Raw genomic sequence first — 18,194 nt, 5'->3', positions numbered from 1 at the left:
ATGTTACAGAGAGGAGGGGGTTATTATTGTAAATGGTTTGAAGGAGGAGAAATGCCTGAAAATGACTGGCCTAGATGAAAGACATGAAACCAGGGCTCCCCAATGAGCTGTATGTTAGTAGTTGGTTGAGACAGTGATCTGGTGATCCAAGCCAAAGAACGTATCGTGTGATTATCTAATTGGTTTCCTCTTTGGGGCCATGGAGGCTTAGCCAGACTTAATCCTTTGATTCTATACGCTGTGGGGCAGGTCATTTTATGAATTTGTATTCCTGCTGAATTATACGGATTACACTCCAACTTGGCTGCGTGGTCACTAGATCTCTCTAACCTTCTGAAATCCATCAATTCCTCTATTCTCTTAAACTTTTTCCCCCGTCTTTTATTACTAAATTTTGAATAATGACTCCACAGTTTAAGCATGGAGCTGAGGAGACTCATTAGCCAGCATAAGTAGTGGTGGTAATTAGAAAGTTGCATTCAGAATTATCTGGAGATTTAATTCCCTAAAGTAACAGAAACAAGCTAAGAAAATGCTGAACCCTAGAGTGGAAGGAAGGAAGCAAACAGATGTGACTTGAAGTTGATGCTAATGGGTATTTTCTGGTTCTAGGAAGTGGCACTCTACTTTACATGTCCTGTTACCCACTTTAGATTCAGAGGAAGTTTTAATTTGATCTTCCATCACTGGGAGTCAGTTCTGAGTTCTGAAAGGGGGAGTAATAGATGGTTTGGTGCTTCTGTTAAGCTTATACTTGAATAAGTATCATAATATATGTGAAAGAACTCTAAAAGTTGTGAAGTTTTCTTAAAAATGCAAGGTTTTATTATTAGTCCTTAAGATTCTCCTGTGAGGTGGGTAGTATTGCTTTAATTTGAGAAGGTAATGTAGATTATATGACTTGTTCAAGGTCATGCAGCTAAGTGGCCCCCTGAGGATCAAGACTAGCCCACGTCTTCTGACTCTAGGGCAAAGCCTGGAGCTTTCTGCTCAACTGCGTTGATACCTGTAGAAATAGTTTGCTAGACTAAGTGAAGCTACGTGGGTGGATTAATTTAAATCACAAAACTACAACTGAGAGCGACTCAAAGAGGAAAGGCTCAGTGATTTTTAAAAAAGAGTTTTCCCCTATCTCCTAATGAAAACATTCCGACTCTTTTCCTTCGTAGTCCTGCTCCTGATGGATCTCCAGAGAGCCATGCCTGTCCTTGGTCTCTCCACATCCTACGGTAGTCTGTATTCCATCCTTGCTGTCATCCCACATACTGAGCAGAGTCCTGCTCTGGACCCAGAGAGTCTAGGTTCAAATACTGCCTCTATACCTTTGAGGTAAGAGACCAACAGGACTTGTCTTCTGGTCACAACATGGCTGACCAAAACAGGATCTAGTCTAGACAGGATAAAGTGAAGAAACCAGCAGGTGGCAAGGAAAGCGACCCCTCGCTGCCCTCACTGCACATCAGCAGAACACCCTCCCACCAGCTGCCATGACAGTTTAAAAGTGCCATGGCAATGACTCAGAAGTTACCACCCCTTTCCATGGCAACAACTCATAAGTTCCGGCCCTTTCCTAGAGTTCTGAGTTCTAAATAGTTCTAAATAACCTGTTCCCTAATTTGCATTGTTCCATCCCTTAATTTGCATGTAATTGAAAGTAGGTTTTCATGAGTATAAATACAGTTGCCAAGAGCCCATAGTTGCTGATTCTGGCCACACTGCCTATGAGTTAGCCCTACTCTGCAAGGAACAGTACCAGCCAATAAAGGATTGCTATCTAATACCACTGACTCACCCTAGAATTATTTCCTTGGCAGAGCCAAGAACCCTCCTGGGCTAAGCCCTAATTTTGGAGCTCACAGGTCCTGCAACATCTTGCTCTCAGAGTGTTCTCATCTGTAAATGGTGATGATAGTATACCTATACCTCAGAGGGTTGTTATAAGGCTCATGAACATGTGGTAAGTGATAAAAAATGTTAGCTGCTATTGTCTGTATACCTACAGATATTTGCATGCAGGATTCTGTCATCTATATTTTTCTTAAAGGATTGCTGGGGATCTGGAAAGCATTTGTGAGGAAGATGTCCAGTTAAATGGATGGTGAAAAGATGTTTCATATAGTTCATAAATCATTGGCACTCAATAATTTCCAGAATAATCTCCCCCTTCTCTGACTCTTTTATCTTCCATGTCTTCTGCTTTTCTTTTGTTCACCTAAGTCACCTATAATTTGACCATAATGTGAGTATAGTATTTGACACATTGTATTGTAATTTAGGTGCGTCCCCCTCTAGAATGTTTTGGAATTAATGTGTTCTCGGCCTCATACCCACTTAGGCCTGGTCTCCAGTTTCCATCAATGCAATCCCTCACCTGTCTCGGCACCTCCCTACTCATTAGGCCTCTCATTTTCTCCTCTGACCTTCACATTGATGATTTCCCATAATTTCCCTACACACTCTTCATCCACATGATCAGCCCTAAACGTATCCCCGAAGGGCAGAGGAACAAGACAGAGAGAGCGCGAAGACCTTCCTCAGTGAGCAGAAATCTTCTGAGGCTGAACTGGTGGTTTCATTTTGTGTCACTGGAGGAATCTACCTGCCCTTGGCAAATCACAGCATCCAGTATCAGTGGCTTCTGTCTCCTTTAGCTGTTTTTTCCTTTTCGAGCATTGTCTACAATCACCTCCAGTAAACTTTCTCCCCTAGTTTTCTATAATATATTGGATTTATCTTGTATCTCTCCTAAACTTTACCTTTCATTCCTGCCTTATTAAGTCCAACTCTTTTTTTTTAAATCTCCAAGAGGCACTGGCAAGAAGGAGCATTTGATTCCCATTTGTGTGACCTTAAACAAATTACTTAACATCTCTGAATTTGTTTCCTTATCTGTAAAGTAGATAATAATACTTACCTGCTTTCCTCAGATGGTTGTTGTGAGACTCAAATGAGATAATGGGCTATAGAGATATGTATACAAGTAAACAGAAGAAAGAAAGAATAGAATGTGGTACTTCTTTCATCTGGCATGTCATTTCCTGGATTGGTGTGTTTCATTAAGTTTGGACTGTATTTAGGAAATCTGTACTTTTTCCACATCCTTGGTAGGCGCACTGGGGTTGAAAACCTCCAATTGCTATGTGTTCTCTAGTTGCTGTTTTGTGTTTGGTTCAGTTGATTGCCACATCTTCTGTAACTCCCATCCTTTGGGGCCCTCATTTTCTAGCCCAACTTAACCTTTTCCTCTCATGTTCCTACCATGTGTCATGTTAAATAAATTGCCTGTCCTTGCATGGTGACCATATGGTTTGCACATTGCTTGTACCAATAATATATTCTTAAAAAATATTTGACGTGTTCTTTTTGGATTTAGAGCTGTAGAAAGCAAGGATCTTTTTTCCTTTTTCTGTTTCTTAGTACTTTCCCCAGTAAAACAGATTAAGTGCTCAACAGACACTGCTGACTAGACAGACATGTAAGTGTAGATGTTTTATAAATAAATTTGTTATAATTTTTTTTATGATTTTTTTTAACCAGTGGGTTTCTATCTAATTTATACAGAAAAACCCAGATGCTGAGTTTATCAGCATCTGGCACTAATGCATATTATGTAGTTTATTTATAAAAATTTCTTGGAGGATATTATAGTCAGAATTAACTCATTTTTAGTCATGAATCCCATTATATTTATGAGGAATAGAAGGGTTTGTATTATGTGGATTTTCTTTCTTCTCCTTAACTGATTAAAGTCTGAATGTTTTAACCACCATGAACTTATTTTTGAATAAAAGGAAATAGTTCCTTGGTATAGTTATGGAATTATTCTCAATTTCTGATCTCTTGTGTGTTCATTAAACAAGTATTTATCTTCTCTTTGCACTTTGAATGAGGTTAGATTAATTAGAATTTTCTTATCATTGGAAATTTAGCATTCTTCAATGTACATGTGTTTTACACAACTCTTGAGAACACTTCTGTAGGAAGACTAAAGTTAATTTTTTTGATTTTTATTGAATGAGTTAGAGTTCACCTACAAATGCTTGGTTGGTCATTAAGACTTTTTATTTTAGCAACTGTATTTCTTAAAACTGTTTACTGCCTTCTTAATGCTTTCCAGGAACCAGATCCTGAATTGCCAGTGCATCAGGTAAAGAAAGGTCTAGCTGCAGCCTTTAGTTTAGAGAATTCTTTAATGCTATTGCTTAGTTGTTGCTATAGATTAGAAAATTTGCTGCATATCTTCCTGTGGGTATATAAAATTAGCCATCTCTATCAGACATTCTGTGCCTTCTTATGTAAATAAATGATTATATTTTCAATACTTTTGTGTATATTGATAGCCTTGTAGAACTAATAATGCACTCTACTCATTGGGACTTGGAGCTTAAATGGAAATGACCAAGATGGATTAGAAGGATAAGAAAAATAAAGAAGGCGGTGAGGGGAACCAAGGGCTTAGAAAGGGAGCAGGAGAGTTAGTGGAATGACAAATGTCTGAAAGACTGTGATGGATGGGATGGCATGTTTTGAGTCAAGAGTGGCCTCTGCTTGGGGAGGTCTTGGTTTTAACTGACCTGGTGGCTCTAAGAGGGAGGAGCCTGCCACGGTGAGGGAGGAAGGAAGGGACGCTGGCCAAACAGTCACATCGACCAAATCAATTTGGGTAAGGATAGGAGGCAGCTAGAGCCTTGCTAACTGGGTAAGACACAAGGGAATGAATTGGGAGGAAACCCTGGGAGAGAGGAGAGGGACACCTGGCCAGTGATACTTTTAGTCCAGGAGAGTTGCCAGTGAGTCTGGGACTAAGGAGAGAAGTTGTGCAGAGTTATAAATCAGAGAGCTTAAATGTTGCCAGGTGTTTGCCCTACCAAGCGAGATGGAATGTTAACAGGGTTTTTTTAGGTAAATAAAATACTTGAACCTTATTAGGGTTTCATATGAGTAATCAGCAAACCTTTTAGAATAGAAAGCAATTTACAAAGTACTCTTATGGAGGCTTGTGTAGTATTAAACACACACTGTAAATAGGTTAAAATGTGGCACTGTGTTCTTTAAAAGGCTGACATTTGTCTTTTGAATGTTCATAATCTTGATTTACAAACTGATAGATGGGGCAAAACTTTTTTTTGCATAATATGGGTACAAGTCATTCAAGAAGGATCAGAGTTATAAATACTGTGGATTTTGTTCTCAGGAAATTTGGAAGATTTTGATTAAAATTTAAAACATCAATAATTTGCATTGTAGAAATGGTTTTAAAACTATAAATGGCATTTAAGAGCTTTAAACTAGCACAAGGACTTCATGAAAAATCTGTATTTGGCATTATTTTCCAGTTCTATTTGTATAGACTTAATTATCCACTGGATAATGATACAAAAGGGAACAAGGCTGACTAGATTCTTTTGGCCTTACTATTTATACTTTTGGAATTTCTTATTTTTGCACATTGTTACAACTTGAAAAGGAATGAGGCTATATACAATAACAATTCAGTATCTTGTGCCTAAGTTTTCATTTTCCTAGAGTAGGCAGAGTGTCCATAGTTACTGAGTCTTATGATGTCTAAATCAGGTCAGACAGACTGTTCCTTTCATAGCCTTATTCTAATAATAACCTAAAATTGTTTCTTACATGCTTTAAACTACTGGCCTTGCATTCTGTATTAAGAGTAACAGAATAATTTAAACATGCTTTGCTCAGTCAGCAGAGTTTTAACCCCTTCATATGTTTATTTTTATAACTAAAACTGAACTAGTGTCACAGTGGATGGAATGAGTGAGTCAATATTTTCCTGATGTTTGCTGACAAGTATCTGCCTCAGGAGTAATGTCCTAGAGACTAACTCAGTTGGTGAATGAGATGGGATTGTGTTTCACAGATATGAAGGGAAAAATTGATATGATTCTTCATTTGGTTTGGGAGAATCTGTGCTTTTCCCTTAAAAAACAAAGTTCCTAAAGCATCAATTCTTATTTTTATTGATATTATGGTACTTCTAATACATAAATATTTAAATAAATTTACATAAACTATTTTTTAAAACTGTGTGACCCTCCCATTTGTTAATAAGTAAACATATCTCATAAGGCAAATTTATATTTTTATTTAGTTTCAAGGGGTAGTTTGGGATTGCTGTGTGTGCTTTGTTATTCATTTTATTTTAATCACTGATTAGTTTTAAACTTTTTTTTGGTTTGTTTTTTTAAAACAGGCAGAGGATTTTAGTGCTGTAAAACATACTTGCCTTGTTTCCAAAGTAAAAAAAATTTATTATTTTTTTTAAAGCCAAAGCTCCATCTGCTGTTTTCATTAAAATCTCAAGAATTGTTCACATTGCCAGGAGCAGTTCTTTGAAAACAGTCGGATGTTTAATCAAGCAGTGATATGTGATTTTCAAGGTCATTTTTGTTAGAACAGAAGAGAACTCAGGAAGATTAATTTTCTCAAACACTGATAAAATTTAAAATTGAATAACAGTCTGAGTAGATTTTATTCTAGAGCTGTAAATATCAAAAATTCATACCATTGTTTCTTAAGAATTATATTTTAGAAATTAAATTAATATTTATCTATCTTTTTGAAAAAGTGGATTCTTATGGAATAAAAATTTTAAAAAGATATTCCTAGCCTTGGTGCAGTGGCTCACACCTGTAAACTCAGCACTTTAGGAGGCCAAAGCAGGAGGATCACTTGAAGCCAGGAGTTCAAGACCAGCCAGGGCAACAAAGTGAGATCCCATCTCTGCAGACAAACAAACAAACAAAAAAAGCTGGGTGTGGTAGTACACACCTGTAGTCCTAGCTACTCTGGAACCTGAGACCTGAGGTGGGAGGTGGAAGGATCACCTGAACTCTGGAGGTTGAGGCTGCACCACTATATTCCAGCCTGGGAGACAGGGTGAGAGCCTGTCTTAAAAAAAAAAAAAAAAAAAAAAAAAAAAGTTCCTATTTGACTTCGACTTCGGAAGTATTTATTCATATTGCAGGGAAGGAAGAGTGGATTTTCTTTTCTATATTTTGCTTAGCCTAATATAAAAAATTTGTAACTCTTTAATATTTAAGAGGTCAGTTGGGGGATGGATGTCAAGAATCATGATGAATTGGACTATGAAATAACAGTATGAACTTGAAAATAGTTAAAAGTAAAATATATTAATAACCAACTATATAAATGCTACTATAATGATAAAACTTGATGTTTAAAACTTGACTTAAGGCCGGGCGTGGTGGCTCAAGCCTATAATCTCAGCACTTTGGGAGGCCAAGGAGGGTGGATCACCTGAGGTCAGGAGTTCGAGACAAGCCTAACCAACATGGTGAAACCCCGTCTCTACTAAAAATACAGAAAATTAGCTGGACGTGGTGGCACGTGCCTGTAATCCCAGCTACTTGGGAGGCTGAGGCAGGAGAATCACTTGAACCCAGGAAGCAGAGGTTGCAGTGAGCCGAGATCATGCCATTGTACTCCAGCTTGGGCAACAAGAGCAAAACTCCATCTCAAAAAGTAAATGAATAAATAAATAAGTAAACTTGATTTAGGTAGGACTCCAAATCATAGTTCTGAAGCCTCATTAGCTTCTCATCAGGATAAAAATTTACATACCTCACTGTGGCATACAGGATCCATCACCTGGCTCCTGACTTTTTCTCCGATCGCTTCCCTCATTCTTCACCTACACTCAATTCTCCTAGAGTTTCCAAACATACCATAGGCTCTCTAGCTAGCCTGCCTATTGTCTACTTTGCCTGTCTGCTGGGCCCAATTCTTCACTTCTACCCTTCCTTCCACTGCCAGGTAGCTGGACACATTTCCTCTGTTCTACCACACACTTCTTTTTGTTTTTCATTTTTGTTATTATATTTTTCCCATTACCTGGAAATTCTTTCCAGTTAGAACTAGGACTATGATTTACTCCTCTTTGTATACTCAGGATGTAGCCTGCAGTAGGTGCCCCCTAGTAATATGGGAATGAACAAGCAGAGCCCATGTCGTGCTTTGCTGTTCCAACAGAAAATGCTGCAGTCCTTCCTGTCCACCAGAGAGTGCTGAGCAAAGAATGCTCTTTTGAAAAATCAGAGCTGTCAGATACTTGCAGGGCAGTATGACCTGTAGAGATTTAATATAAATCAGTATTGCCTATTTCCATCTTTGAAGTTAAATTAGAACATTAGCTCAAGCCATTGAGGACTTCCCTGATCCCTGGGAACAGTTGTATAGATATGGTATTGTTCCTGATCTTTGATGAGTGAAAACCTGAGATGTTTTTCTATACTTTGGTGGCTCTCACCGTTCCAATTGGAGTTCCATTAGGAATTTTTTTTTTAATTTTTTTACAAATAAGTTAGTTTTTTGAGTCTATATTCTACTCATCTAATTGTGTTAAATTCATAGACAACATTCGAGACAGTTTATTCTAAATTTTTAAATAATCCAGTAAACCTCAGCCAGAAAAGTGTAAGCCAAAAGCCAATCATCTAACCGAATGTAATTTCACTTTGGGAACCTAAATATGTTGTAGAGGCAGCCATCTTTATTCCCATTAAAATGAATGCATGATGTTATTCTTTTTTTTTGTTTTTAAAAAAATGTTCATAGAATGCATTCCAATTACTTGAGCTCACAAAAGGATCTTTGCTTTCCAACATCTATAAAACCACACACTTGTCACCTGTCATATTTCGTCCAATAGGTGATGTGTTCAGGGAAATTAGGATCCATGTTTTAATCTTCTCATGTTTCCTTATCAGAACCTAGCCTGATGGTATTTAATTAGGAGGTGCTCAATGAATATATATACTGAATGCATCTTGAGTTCTTTACATGGGGACTTTCTGGACCTCCTGTAGCTCTCACCTATTCCTTTCGCAGTCCCTTGGCCTTCATTGAGCCTGCTTCACAGCCGTATATTCCTAGTATACTGAGCCTAATCCCTCCCCAAATTTCCCTTGCTGCTACTTCCTCTAGGCTCTAGAGTCACTAATATGCTGCAGCTTCAGGAGTTGCCTTCTTTTCAAATCCTCCACAGCACACCAAGCTTTATTGTTTTCTGCCTCTATTCTGTAGTAAAGGAAAGGTAGAAATTTCAGATAAAACAATTTCATATGTTTAATAAGAAATTTAATTGTGTACATGTTTACATTGAATTTTTCAAGGTAAAGCAAGGCTGATAAAATATTTTCCAGTTTATATTTCTTAATTACCTTTTCCCTTTTTTTCATTATCTAGCAGGTTTTCTACTGACTAGATCACAAAGCAACCAGTGTTGTTTCATTATTGGAATTGGATAAACTGATCTTAGTTCAGTTCAACCAGCATTTCTTGAATACCTACTTTCTACAAAAACCATAGATATTACGGAAAATTCCAAAGTGAACAAGATATAAAAGCTTGCATTCTGGGGAAGGAAGAGCTAACATATACCCAAATAATTAGAGTGTTTTTCAAATATGGTTAAGTGTGTAATAATAGAGGCATAAAGAGAAGTCTCTGTGAGAAAGACAAGAGCGTGTAATAGGTTTAGAACTGGAAAATAAGGGAAGGCTTTATAATAAAGGACTTGGCCTTGAAGGAGGAAGGCAGAAAGAACAATGTGGTTGTAGCTTTATTCATTTGTTTTCAAATTATTATTTTAGTAAAATTTTCTCTAAAGATCTATCTTTTTGTTTATAAAAAGGAGTGTTAGAAGACTACCAGGTGATTACTCCACTTTTATTTACCATGTAATTGATATATTGGTTGTTTCTTGATTAATAATGATGCCTTCTTGTATTAGTTTTTGACATGGCCCTTTAAATTAAAATAATGTGTTAAGAGGTAAACATGTTTAATATAAAATGAAATAACAACAATGAAAGATGGCTATTTCTGTAAGCTGTGTAGTATTTCTAATGCTATTTTAATATATATTTTATTTATCCATGGTTTTTAGGCAGCTTGGATCTTAAAAGCAAGAGCACTAACAGAAATGGTATACATAGATGAAATTGATATAGATCAGGAAGGAATTGCAGAAATGATGCTGGATGAAAATGCTATTGCTCAAGTTCCACGTAAGTATTGGGTTTTCAGTTAAGTTAATGAAATACCATTAAGAGGAAGAATACTGTGTATAAGAGGAATATATATGCCTATATATTTCTACACTATATATATAAACATTATAGACATGAAACAAAAATGATGAAAAAAACATTACTTCAAGTAAATGGTTTCTGTTCTGCCTTACAGTACAAAGGCTTTTTCCCCACAATTCAGTTATCTTAAACTTAAGGTATGAGATTGATGTATAACAATTTTCTAATACAAGCTATATTATGCATTTTAGAAATAATTTATACCTATGTTCAACTGCTGATCATATGGGAAAAATTTATAAAAGTACATTTTATTTGAACTACTTGTCTAATATATCAGAGTATTGTTTATCTATGAAGTATCCAAACAACAGAGGTGTTCTAAGAGGACTTTAAAAAAAGATCATTCAAAAACATCACTTTATTCTTATAATCGAACATGATTTGCTCTAAGTCATAGTGTGAGGTAATGAGGTGATATGCTGGGCTGTGAGTTTCTGTTGGGATTGTCACAGAGGCACAGTCCCCAGCTTGCAGATGTGGTGGTACAAATGGTATTGGATAATGGCTGGTCTGAGTGCAGTGGTGTTTACAACTAATTGATCACAACCCATTACGGATTTCTTTGTTCCTTCTCCACTCCCACTGCTTTACTTGACTAGCCTTAAAAAAGAAAAATGGTATTGACTGATAACCAGGACATTTGGTGGTCTTGCTGGTAATTATAGTTCTCAGTCATTTATATCTTTTGGAAGGTAATAGCTATTTTAAACCTTCCAATAGAAATTGAGAAAAAAATACATATTTTTATGTTAAAATATCTTTCTTTAACCATTATTTTGTTCTTTTAGAGGTAAAAATATCTAAATTCTAGATATTGTGGGTAAATTATCTTTTATTGGGAGTTTGTATGAGAAATAATTGAACTATGAGGATAGAACCATTATTTTGAACTTTGGAGCCTGTTAGTCTTGAGTTTAAATCCCAGCCCTACTAATAGGTTGACCTGTTTACTTAATTCTGTGAACCTTTGTTAAATGGGTTAATACTACCTACTTTACAAACTTAATGTGAAGATTAAATGTGATGACATAAGTAACATGATAGGTACTCATTAAATATTAGTCTAAAACACATTTCCCTAAAATACATTTCTTGCTATTAATGTCTTTTTCACCAGGTCAGCACAATTCTGAAAATTGTATTAGCTTACAATTTTTACAGATTAATAGATAATATATAAATTGAATTAGCCATCTTGTCTCCTAGGCCCTGGAACGTCTTTGAAACTCCCTGGAACTAATCAGACAGGAGGGCCTAGTCAGGCCGTTAGGTATGTACTTCTGCTTCACATCCTCTGCCACTAAATATTGATCGGACTGTATGAGAGTCTTTCCTCAAATGATCTTCTTTGTATTATAACAATTTATAATCTTCACAGGCCAATCACACAAGCTGGAAGACCCATTACAGGTTTCCTCAGGCCCAGCACACAGAGTGGAAGGCCAGGCACTATGGAACAGGCTATCAGAACACCCAGAACCGCCTACACAGCCCGCCCTATCACCAGCTCCTCCGGAAGATTTGTCAGGCTGGGAACGGTAAATTCTATCAGCTTTCCCATAGCCTTGTATTACTTTGGTATTACCAAAGTAGCTTTATATTATGGTACATCATTTTCCCCTGTTGTTATAGTGGAGAATTATATGGAAGATTTTTGAAGGTGATTCTTTTTATTTATGTTGCCTTTATATTTTTATGCATATTAAACTTGTTTACGTTTCAAGAGAAAGTTTCAGATCTCTTGTTCTATTGTTTTTCCTCTGTAGGCTTCCATGCTTACAAGTCCTGATGGACCATTTATAAACTTATCTAGACTGAATTTAACAAAATATTCCCAGAAACCTAAGTTGGCAAAGGTATGTACTTAAAATGATTTTGAGATATGAAGTAATATTACATGTATGATGATAATGACAAATTAGAAAATGAATAAAAACTTGTGAAGGAAAGGCCATGTCTTTAATGAAGTGGAAATGTTTTATATGTAAAATTACTCTTACTCTTTGAGTTAATTGAGTTAAGGAAAGTCAGAAATAAAGTACATATACCATTATTATAGGAAATTCTTTTCCCTTGATAAAGAGTAGTAATTTATAACAAAGAAAGCAGGTATGCAGCATCATCTTTGTAGAATGAAGCTTAAGAAGTCATCTGTATATGTACATATTTTTTTCTTTTTTAGCTTGGACTATTCTCAAAGAAATAATTTTCTATCCTTGTCAGTTTTTAGGACTGTCAAAGGATGATAAAAATTATGTACCCCTAATTAGTAATTTATCAGGCATCTCAAAAAGGATTACTCAAACCACATAGTGGCATGCCAACTACATTAGTAATTATCACTACTCAAAGATTAAATGCTCCTTTAAATTAAAGAGAAAATGAGAGGCAGAAGGAGAGGGAGAAAGGGAAAGAGAGGGAGAGGGAGAGAAAGAGAAAAAGAAAAATAAAGGAAGGTGTCCATGACCTTTTCAGTATATAAACCTTGAGGTTGAGCTTGCAATAATTCAGAGACAGGAGCACTTATCTTCCGGAAACTGGTTTAAGCCTAGTTCAGGTTTTTAGCTGAAATCTCTGAGCATAAGTGCTGAGCTCATTCCTAATCTCAGTTCTAATAGTGTTTAACATATGTGTTTACTAAATACCAAACACTCTAGAGAAAATTAAAATGGACACTAGCTGTACAGACTTAAGTTTAAGTCTGAAAAAAAAAGATGCCATTTGGTAGACAGGGAATTAGCCAATAATAATGCTGCTGATTTTTTTCTTAAATTCTTGTTTGGCAGCAATCCAGTTGCCTTCATTTAGTAAAATTGTAAAGCTATCCTTACTTCCCTTTCTTTTATGAGAGTGGAGTATTGAAAGCAACTCATATGGAATATCTGGTTCCCTACCCTTTAAGGCCACTTACTTGAAGGGACTGTCTGGCTAGTTGATACCATTGCTATTTTTTGACCAGAGAGTCAGTCAGTGGAAGCATTTTTCTCAATTAAGATGCATCCAGGACAGACCTGGTCTGTTACTAGATTTAGCCTGAACTAGATTTTGTGCTTTTTTAGTGTGTTGTAGAAATAATGCCAGGTTTTTCTCTTTGGCCCCCAGCTTGCCTTGACCCACCAGGAGTCATTTTTAATATAGGCATATTGCTTGGGGTGTCTAGGGTGACTCTATGACACTGTCTTTGATGCTGTAATGTCCTTTTCATGGCAGTAGTAGCACCAATTGCACTCTTAACTTTTGTTTCTTTATAACAGAACAAATGGAGGGATTGTTATAGGTTTTTTTTTTTTTTTTTTTTTTTTTTTTTTTTTTTTTTTAAAGAAAGGCCTTGTCTTGATTTTTTTAAAAAATTGGTTGCCTCCAAGTCTTCTTTGTTAGTAACCTTGATATTTTCCAGGGATGTTAGCCTCTTTGCAAGTGTAACATGATGGTATTATGGAAAAAGGTAGTACCAATAAGAGTAAATGCTTATTTGTTTAGAGTAGTTGAGTGAAATATTGGAAATAATTGTTTTTAGCCCTGGCTGTACATGAGAGTTATCTGAGGGCTTTAAAAAATATAAGGTCAGGGCTTTGCCATCCCCCCAACTCTAATTTAATTTAAGTGGTCTGATCTGTGCCTCACCGCCAGGTGATTCCAATGTCCAGCTTGGCTGAGTAGCACCCTGCTAAAGAAACCTGAATATTCTGAATCATAGAGTTACTATAAATACCATATAAGGAGAAATAGCTTTAAAAATTAAGCAAAAAACACCTGCTTTACCCTTGTACTCTACTTTGTTTCAGTAGAAACTTCCAGTTTTTTTATGTCTAAATTGTCATTATTAATATCATAATCACTGTATAATATATGTAGAGAATATAAAGAATTGTCTGCATCTGTTTTACGACAATCCTGAAGTTGGTCTTTAAGAAATAAACTTTTCAATAGTTTTTCTAATAAAATATTTAATATGAAAAAAATGTTTAATTCTTTGAGCATTCCAATTTGTATTCTGTTAAAACCAGAATCAGTTGTAAATAGTAATATTTTAAAATGAGTGACTGTAACAAAAGATGGATAGGCCCTTTTATCTATAAATCCAGGGCTTTAGAGTGCTTTTGTTAACAGCAAATTAACAAAAAAATCTAATGTATTTTTGGCACTTTTTTCTTCACAGGCTTTGTTTGAGTATATCTTTCATCATGAAAATGATGTTAAGACTGTAAGTTTTGAATTCATGCTATTTTCTTTTATTGTAATTTTTCTGACTTTGGAAGTTTAGATTCTGAAATATTCTGTTTTTGACCTTATAAGCAGATGAAATTATTAAAGATTGGAGAATTACTAATACTTTAAAATCCACCCTCAGTTTCAGTGGGAAAATGTGTATAAATATACAAGTGATAAGAACTATGTGTGGTTCATAGAGTATGTAGATCTCTAATAAATGGGAAGATACAGGTAATTGAGAATACTGCATAACATGCTTGTGTTAAAGTTATAGTTTTTATGCTAATGGTGTTGTTGATCTGTTTATTTCCTTAGTCTATATAGTATAGGTTTACTAACACGCGTATTTCTGTTATTTTTGTGGTGTGTCCTTTTCCCCTATCATTAACGTTCTATGATCAAAGATTTCAAACATAGAAAAGTAGAGGGAATCATCTTCATAGCCTCTTAACAGAGAATTTTAAAGTTATATGCGTATGACTTCTCAAATTGTTTTGATTTTTGCATATACTTATATGCAAATGAGCAATAATGGAACAACTTTGGTCAAATCAAATGCAGTTCATTCTACAGTGTCTGATTGCATGTTTTCTCATTTTCCTATTAGTTCCAGGTAAAAGGCTTTATATCCGTATATTAAGCATTTAGGAAGATAAAAATGTTTTCCTTAATTGTGTTTTCTTTTTTTCTTCTTCTTCTTCTTCTTCTTTTTTTTTTGTTGAGACAGAGTCTCACTCTGTCATCCAGGCTGGAATGCAGTGGCATTATCACGGCTCACTGTGGCCTTGACTTCCCAGGCTCAGGCAATCCTCCCATCTCAGCCTCCCAAGTAGCTGGGACCACAGGCATGTACCGCCATGCCCAGCTGATTTTTTTTTTTAATTATCTGTACAGACATGCTCTCCCTATGTTGCCCAGGCTGGTCTTGAATTCCTGGCTTTAAGTGATCCTCCTTTCTCAGCATCCCAAAGTGCTGGGATTACAGGTGTGAGCCACCATAGTCATCCCCTTAAGTGTGTTTTCTATGTGTCAACCACTAGCTATACACTAGGAGAACTAATAAAAAATATGATACTTTTTCCTGCCTCTACAAGCCATGTAATCTAGCTGAAGAAATAAAATGGACATAAATGAAATAATTAAAGAGGTAATTGTCAAACTGTGAAGTTGTTACCAAGTAGGAAAGGGAAAAATTCAGAAGGGATTATATTAGTAAAGATCCATAAAATAAGTAGAATGTATGGAAAGGAGGAAAAAGAAATGTAAAGAAAGGGCAAAAACAAGAACGAGATGTGGAATAGTCAATAAATAGGCCTTATACTAGAAAATGGGAGTTCCACAAAGACATTTTAAAGAAGGAAGTGACAAAACTTGATGATATATTTGGTGCTAGGGACAAAGGAAAGACAGACAGGTCAAATCTGCCTCCTAGAGATGCTGTGAGAAGAATGATAGTTTTATTGGCAGAAATGGGAGAATTAGGGAAGGAAGTCAGTTTGTAAAGAAGCTGACTAAGTGACTTGAAGGCGTTTTGAGCTTGAAACGACAAAAGGCTATCTAAGTGGAGATACCATTGCATGTGTTGGGAGATGTGACATTGAAATGTAGGGGACAGCCTGGGCCACATATACAGAATGTGGTGTTCATACATGTGGTTATGTAGGGAAAAGAAAAAATGAAGGTTGGGACAACTGAGAAACTGTGCACATTTCTGTAAATAAAAGTCAGCCATTTTAACTTCATAAAAAGCTGGTGAGAGGCTTTCAGCATGATGATATATAAAATTATATGGTCAAACTGTAATTAAAAAGCTTTAGAATGCTATTCCATTTCATAAATTAGTAAATCTCAAATTACTAGAGTATCATAAAGTGATACTCTTGTATTTGGAAGATTAATGCATATCAGGGGCATCTATTCTTTCATCCAATATATGTTTGAACCACAGTTCCAGCCCTGAGATCACACAATGAAACAGACAAAGTCTCTGCTCTTTTAGAGGTAATATTCTGGTTGGGCAAGGAATAGAAACAAAAGTCTTACGGGCTAATGAATACTGTTACAACAAAGAAGCAGGAAAGCAGATAAGGGAATAAATAATGACGTGGGGGAGGATGCTATTTTGGATGGAGTGGGGAGTGGTCATTGAAGTCTCTCTGAACAGAAACATGTGGCTCAGTGGCCGAATCCCAGCACTTTGGGAGGCTGATGTATCACTTTGGGAGGCAGGTGTATCACTTGAGCCCAGGAGTTCGAGACCAGCCTAGGCGATGTGGCGAAACCCTGTCTCTACAAAAAATACAAAAACTAGCCAGGTGTGGTGGCACGTGCTTGTAGTCCCAGCTACTCTAGAGAGGTAGAGCTGTAGTCCCAGCTACTCTGGGAGGATCACCTGAACCCAGGGAGGTCAAGGCGCAGTGAGCCATGATCATGCCACTGCACTCCAGCTTGGGTGACGGGGTGAGACTCTTTCTCAAAAAAAAAAAAAGAAAAGAAAACATTTTAACAGACACCTGAATGAAGGGGGACAGGAACACATCATTATGTGTAGGAAGAGCATTTTCAAAGAGCTTTAACTGTAAAGGCCCTGAGTAGAAGCATGCTTGGGTTGTTTAAGGAACAGTAAGAAGGCCAGTGTGGCTGAGTGAGGCCTGTGAGGGGGAAGAGTTATCAGTGATGAGTTCAGAAGCTAGACAGATCATAAACCATTTGTAGGTCATGGTGACAATGTTTTTTATTAATAGATTCATCTTGAGGATGTAGTTCTACATCTTGGAATTTACCCATTCTTATTGAGGAATAAAAATCACATTAAAAAAATGTAAGATTTATTCCCTGCACTACTGCATTTAATATTCTAGAGATTCTAAGGGTTAGCAGACTTTAATTTTTACATATTATGTTAGTATCATAGTTCTTCATGCATATGAACTTAAAAAATTTGATTTTAAACAGATAGAGTGGTAACATTTAAACTTTATTTTAAGCAGCAAAATCCTTTTCTTCAAGTGAAATCTTATCTAGACCCAAATATGTAAAACAGACAGAAGTTGAGCTACTTGAATTATAGCAGGGCTAGCAAACTTAGAACATATCCATCAGCCCTCCTCCTTGCTCGTCCCACCCCATCGTCTTCTGCCCCTCAAATATTGGGGCTGTTGGGTAGTTTCTATATTAGGCTCTGTTTCTAAATTACCTGGGGAATTATTAAATAAGGACTTCTGGATCTGTGTTAGACTTCCTGAGTCAGAATCCTCAAGGGTAGGTCTGGCGAGTCTGTTGTTAATAAAGCTCCTCAGGCAATGCTAATTTTCAGGCAGGATTGGAAAATACTGCCTTAGAATATAGTAGTTTAAAAACCAATGGTTAATAGAAGGGTGTAATGCCAGGCGTTCCCGTGTAGTGAAATAGACCTGGGGAATATTAGCAGAACTCAAAAACCAGAGCTCCCTATAGCGAACAAAACAAGAGGAGGTGTGTTACCTGTCTCAATGAAAGAAATCAGCAAATGAAGAGAAAAGAGACAACAAACATGACTCAAATATATCTCATTAACACGGAGGTGATAGTAAAAACTATTGAGAACTAGAGTCCCCATTTATAAATTATATATTTTTATTCTTGGTAACAGTGACTCTCTTAAAACACCAAAAACAAGCAATATTGAACAAAATTGTTGACTCTTTTATCTTTATAATTCATTAAATGACACTTGAGAAAATTTGTCTGGGGACTTTTAGATATTTAATCAATGAAGAATTAAAAAAAATTAAAACTAGCAAACAATGGGGTATTTCATCAATTTGGTTGGATTTGTGAAACAATCACAAAGGAAAAAGACTT

The 18,194-nt window shown here is 36.2% G+C and overlaps 1 protein-coding gene across 10 annotated transcripts in view; it reads left to right on the top strand.

The window, feature by feature from the left end:
- TTC8 (tetratricopeptide repeat domain 8) overlaps positions 1-18,194 on the top strand; it is a 54,600-nt gene that overhangs the window by 5,096 nt on the left and 31,310 nt on the right. For 2 of the 10 annotated variants that reach the window (XM_055288521.2, XM_055288523.1), the window contains exons 2-6: positions 9,932-10,052; positions 11,346-11,409; positions 11,518-11,677; positions 11,906-11,995; positions 14,299-14,343. In XM_055288521.2, coding sequence (XP_055144496.1) covers positions 9,932-10,052; positions 11,346-11,409; positions 11,518-11,677; positions 11,906-11,995; positions 14,299-14,343 — 480 coding nt within the window. Of the gene's footprint in view, positions 1-1,169; positions 1,330-1,830; positions 3,476-4,117; positions 4,148-6,548; positions 6,901-6,945; positions 7,507-9,931; positions 10,053-11,345; positions 11,410-11,517; positions 11,678-11,905; positions 11,996-14,298; positions 14,344-18,194 lie in introns of those variants that run through there. The other 8 variants (XM_055288530.1, XM_055288525.1, XM_055288528.1 and 5 more) reach the window with 7 other exon arrangements.

The sequence above is a fragment of the Symphalangus syndactylus genome, chromosome 8, assembly GCF_028878055.3.
Source record: "Symphalangus syndactylus isolate Jambi chromosome 8, NHGRI_mSymSyn1-v2.1_pri, whole genome shotgun sequence".
Lineage (NCBI taxonomy): Eukaryota > Metazoa > Chordata > Mammalia > Primates > Hylobatidae > Symphalangus > Symphalangus syndactylus.
Note: the sequence above shows the minus strand (reverse complement) of the source record. Positions and strands in the feature narration are given on the sequence as shown.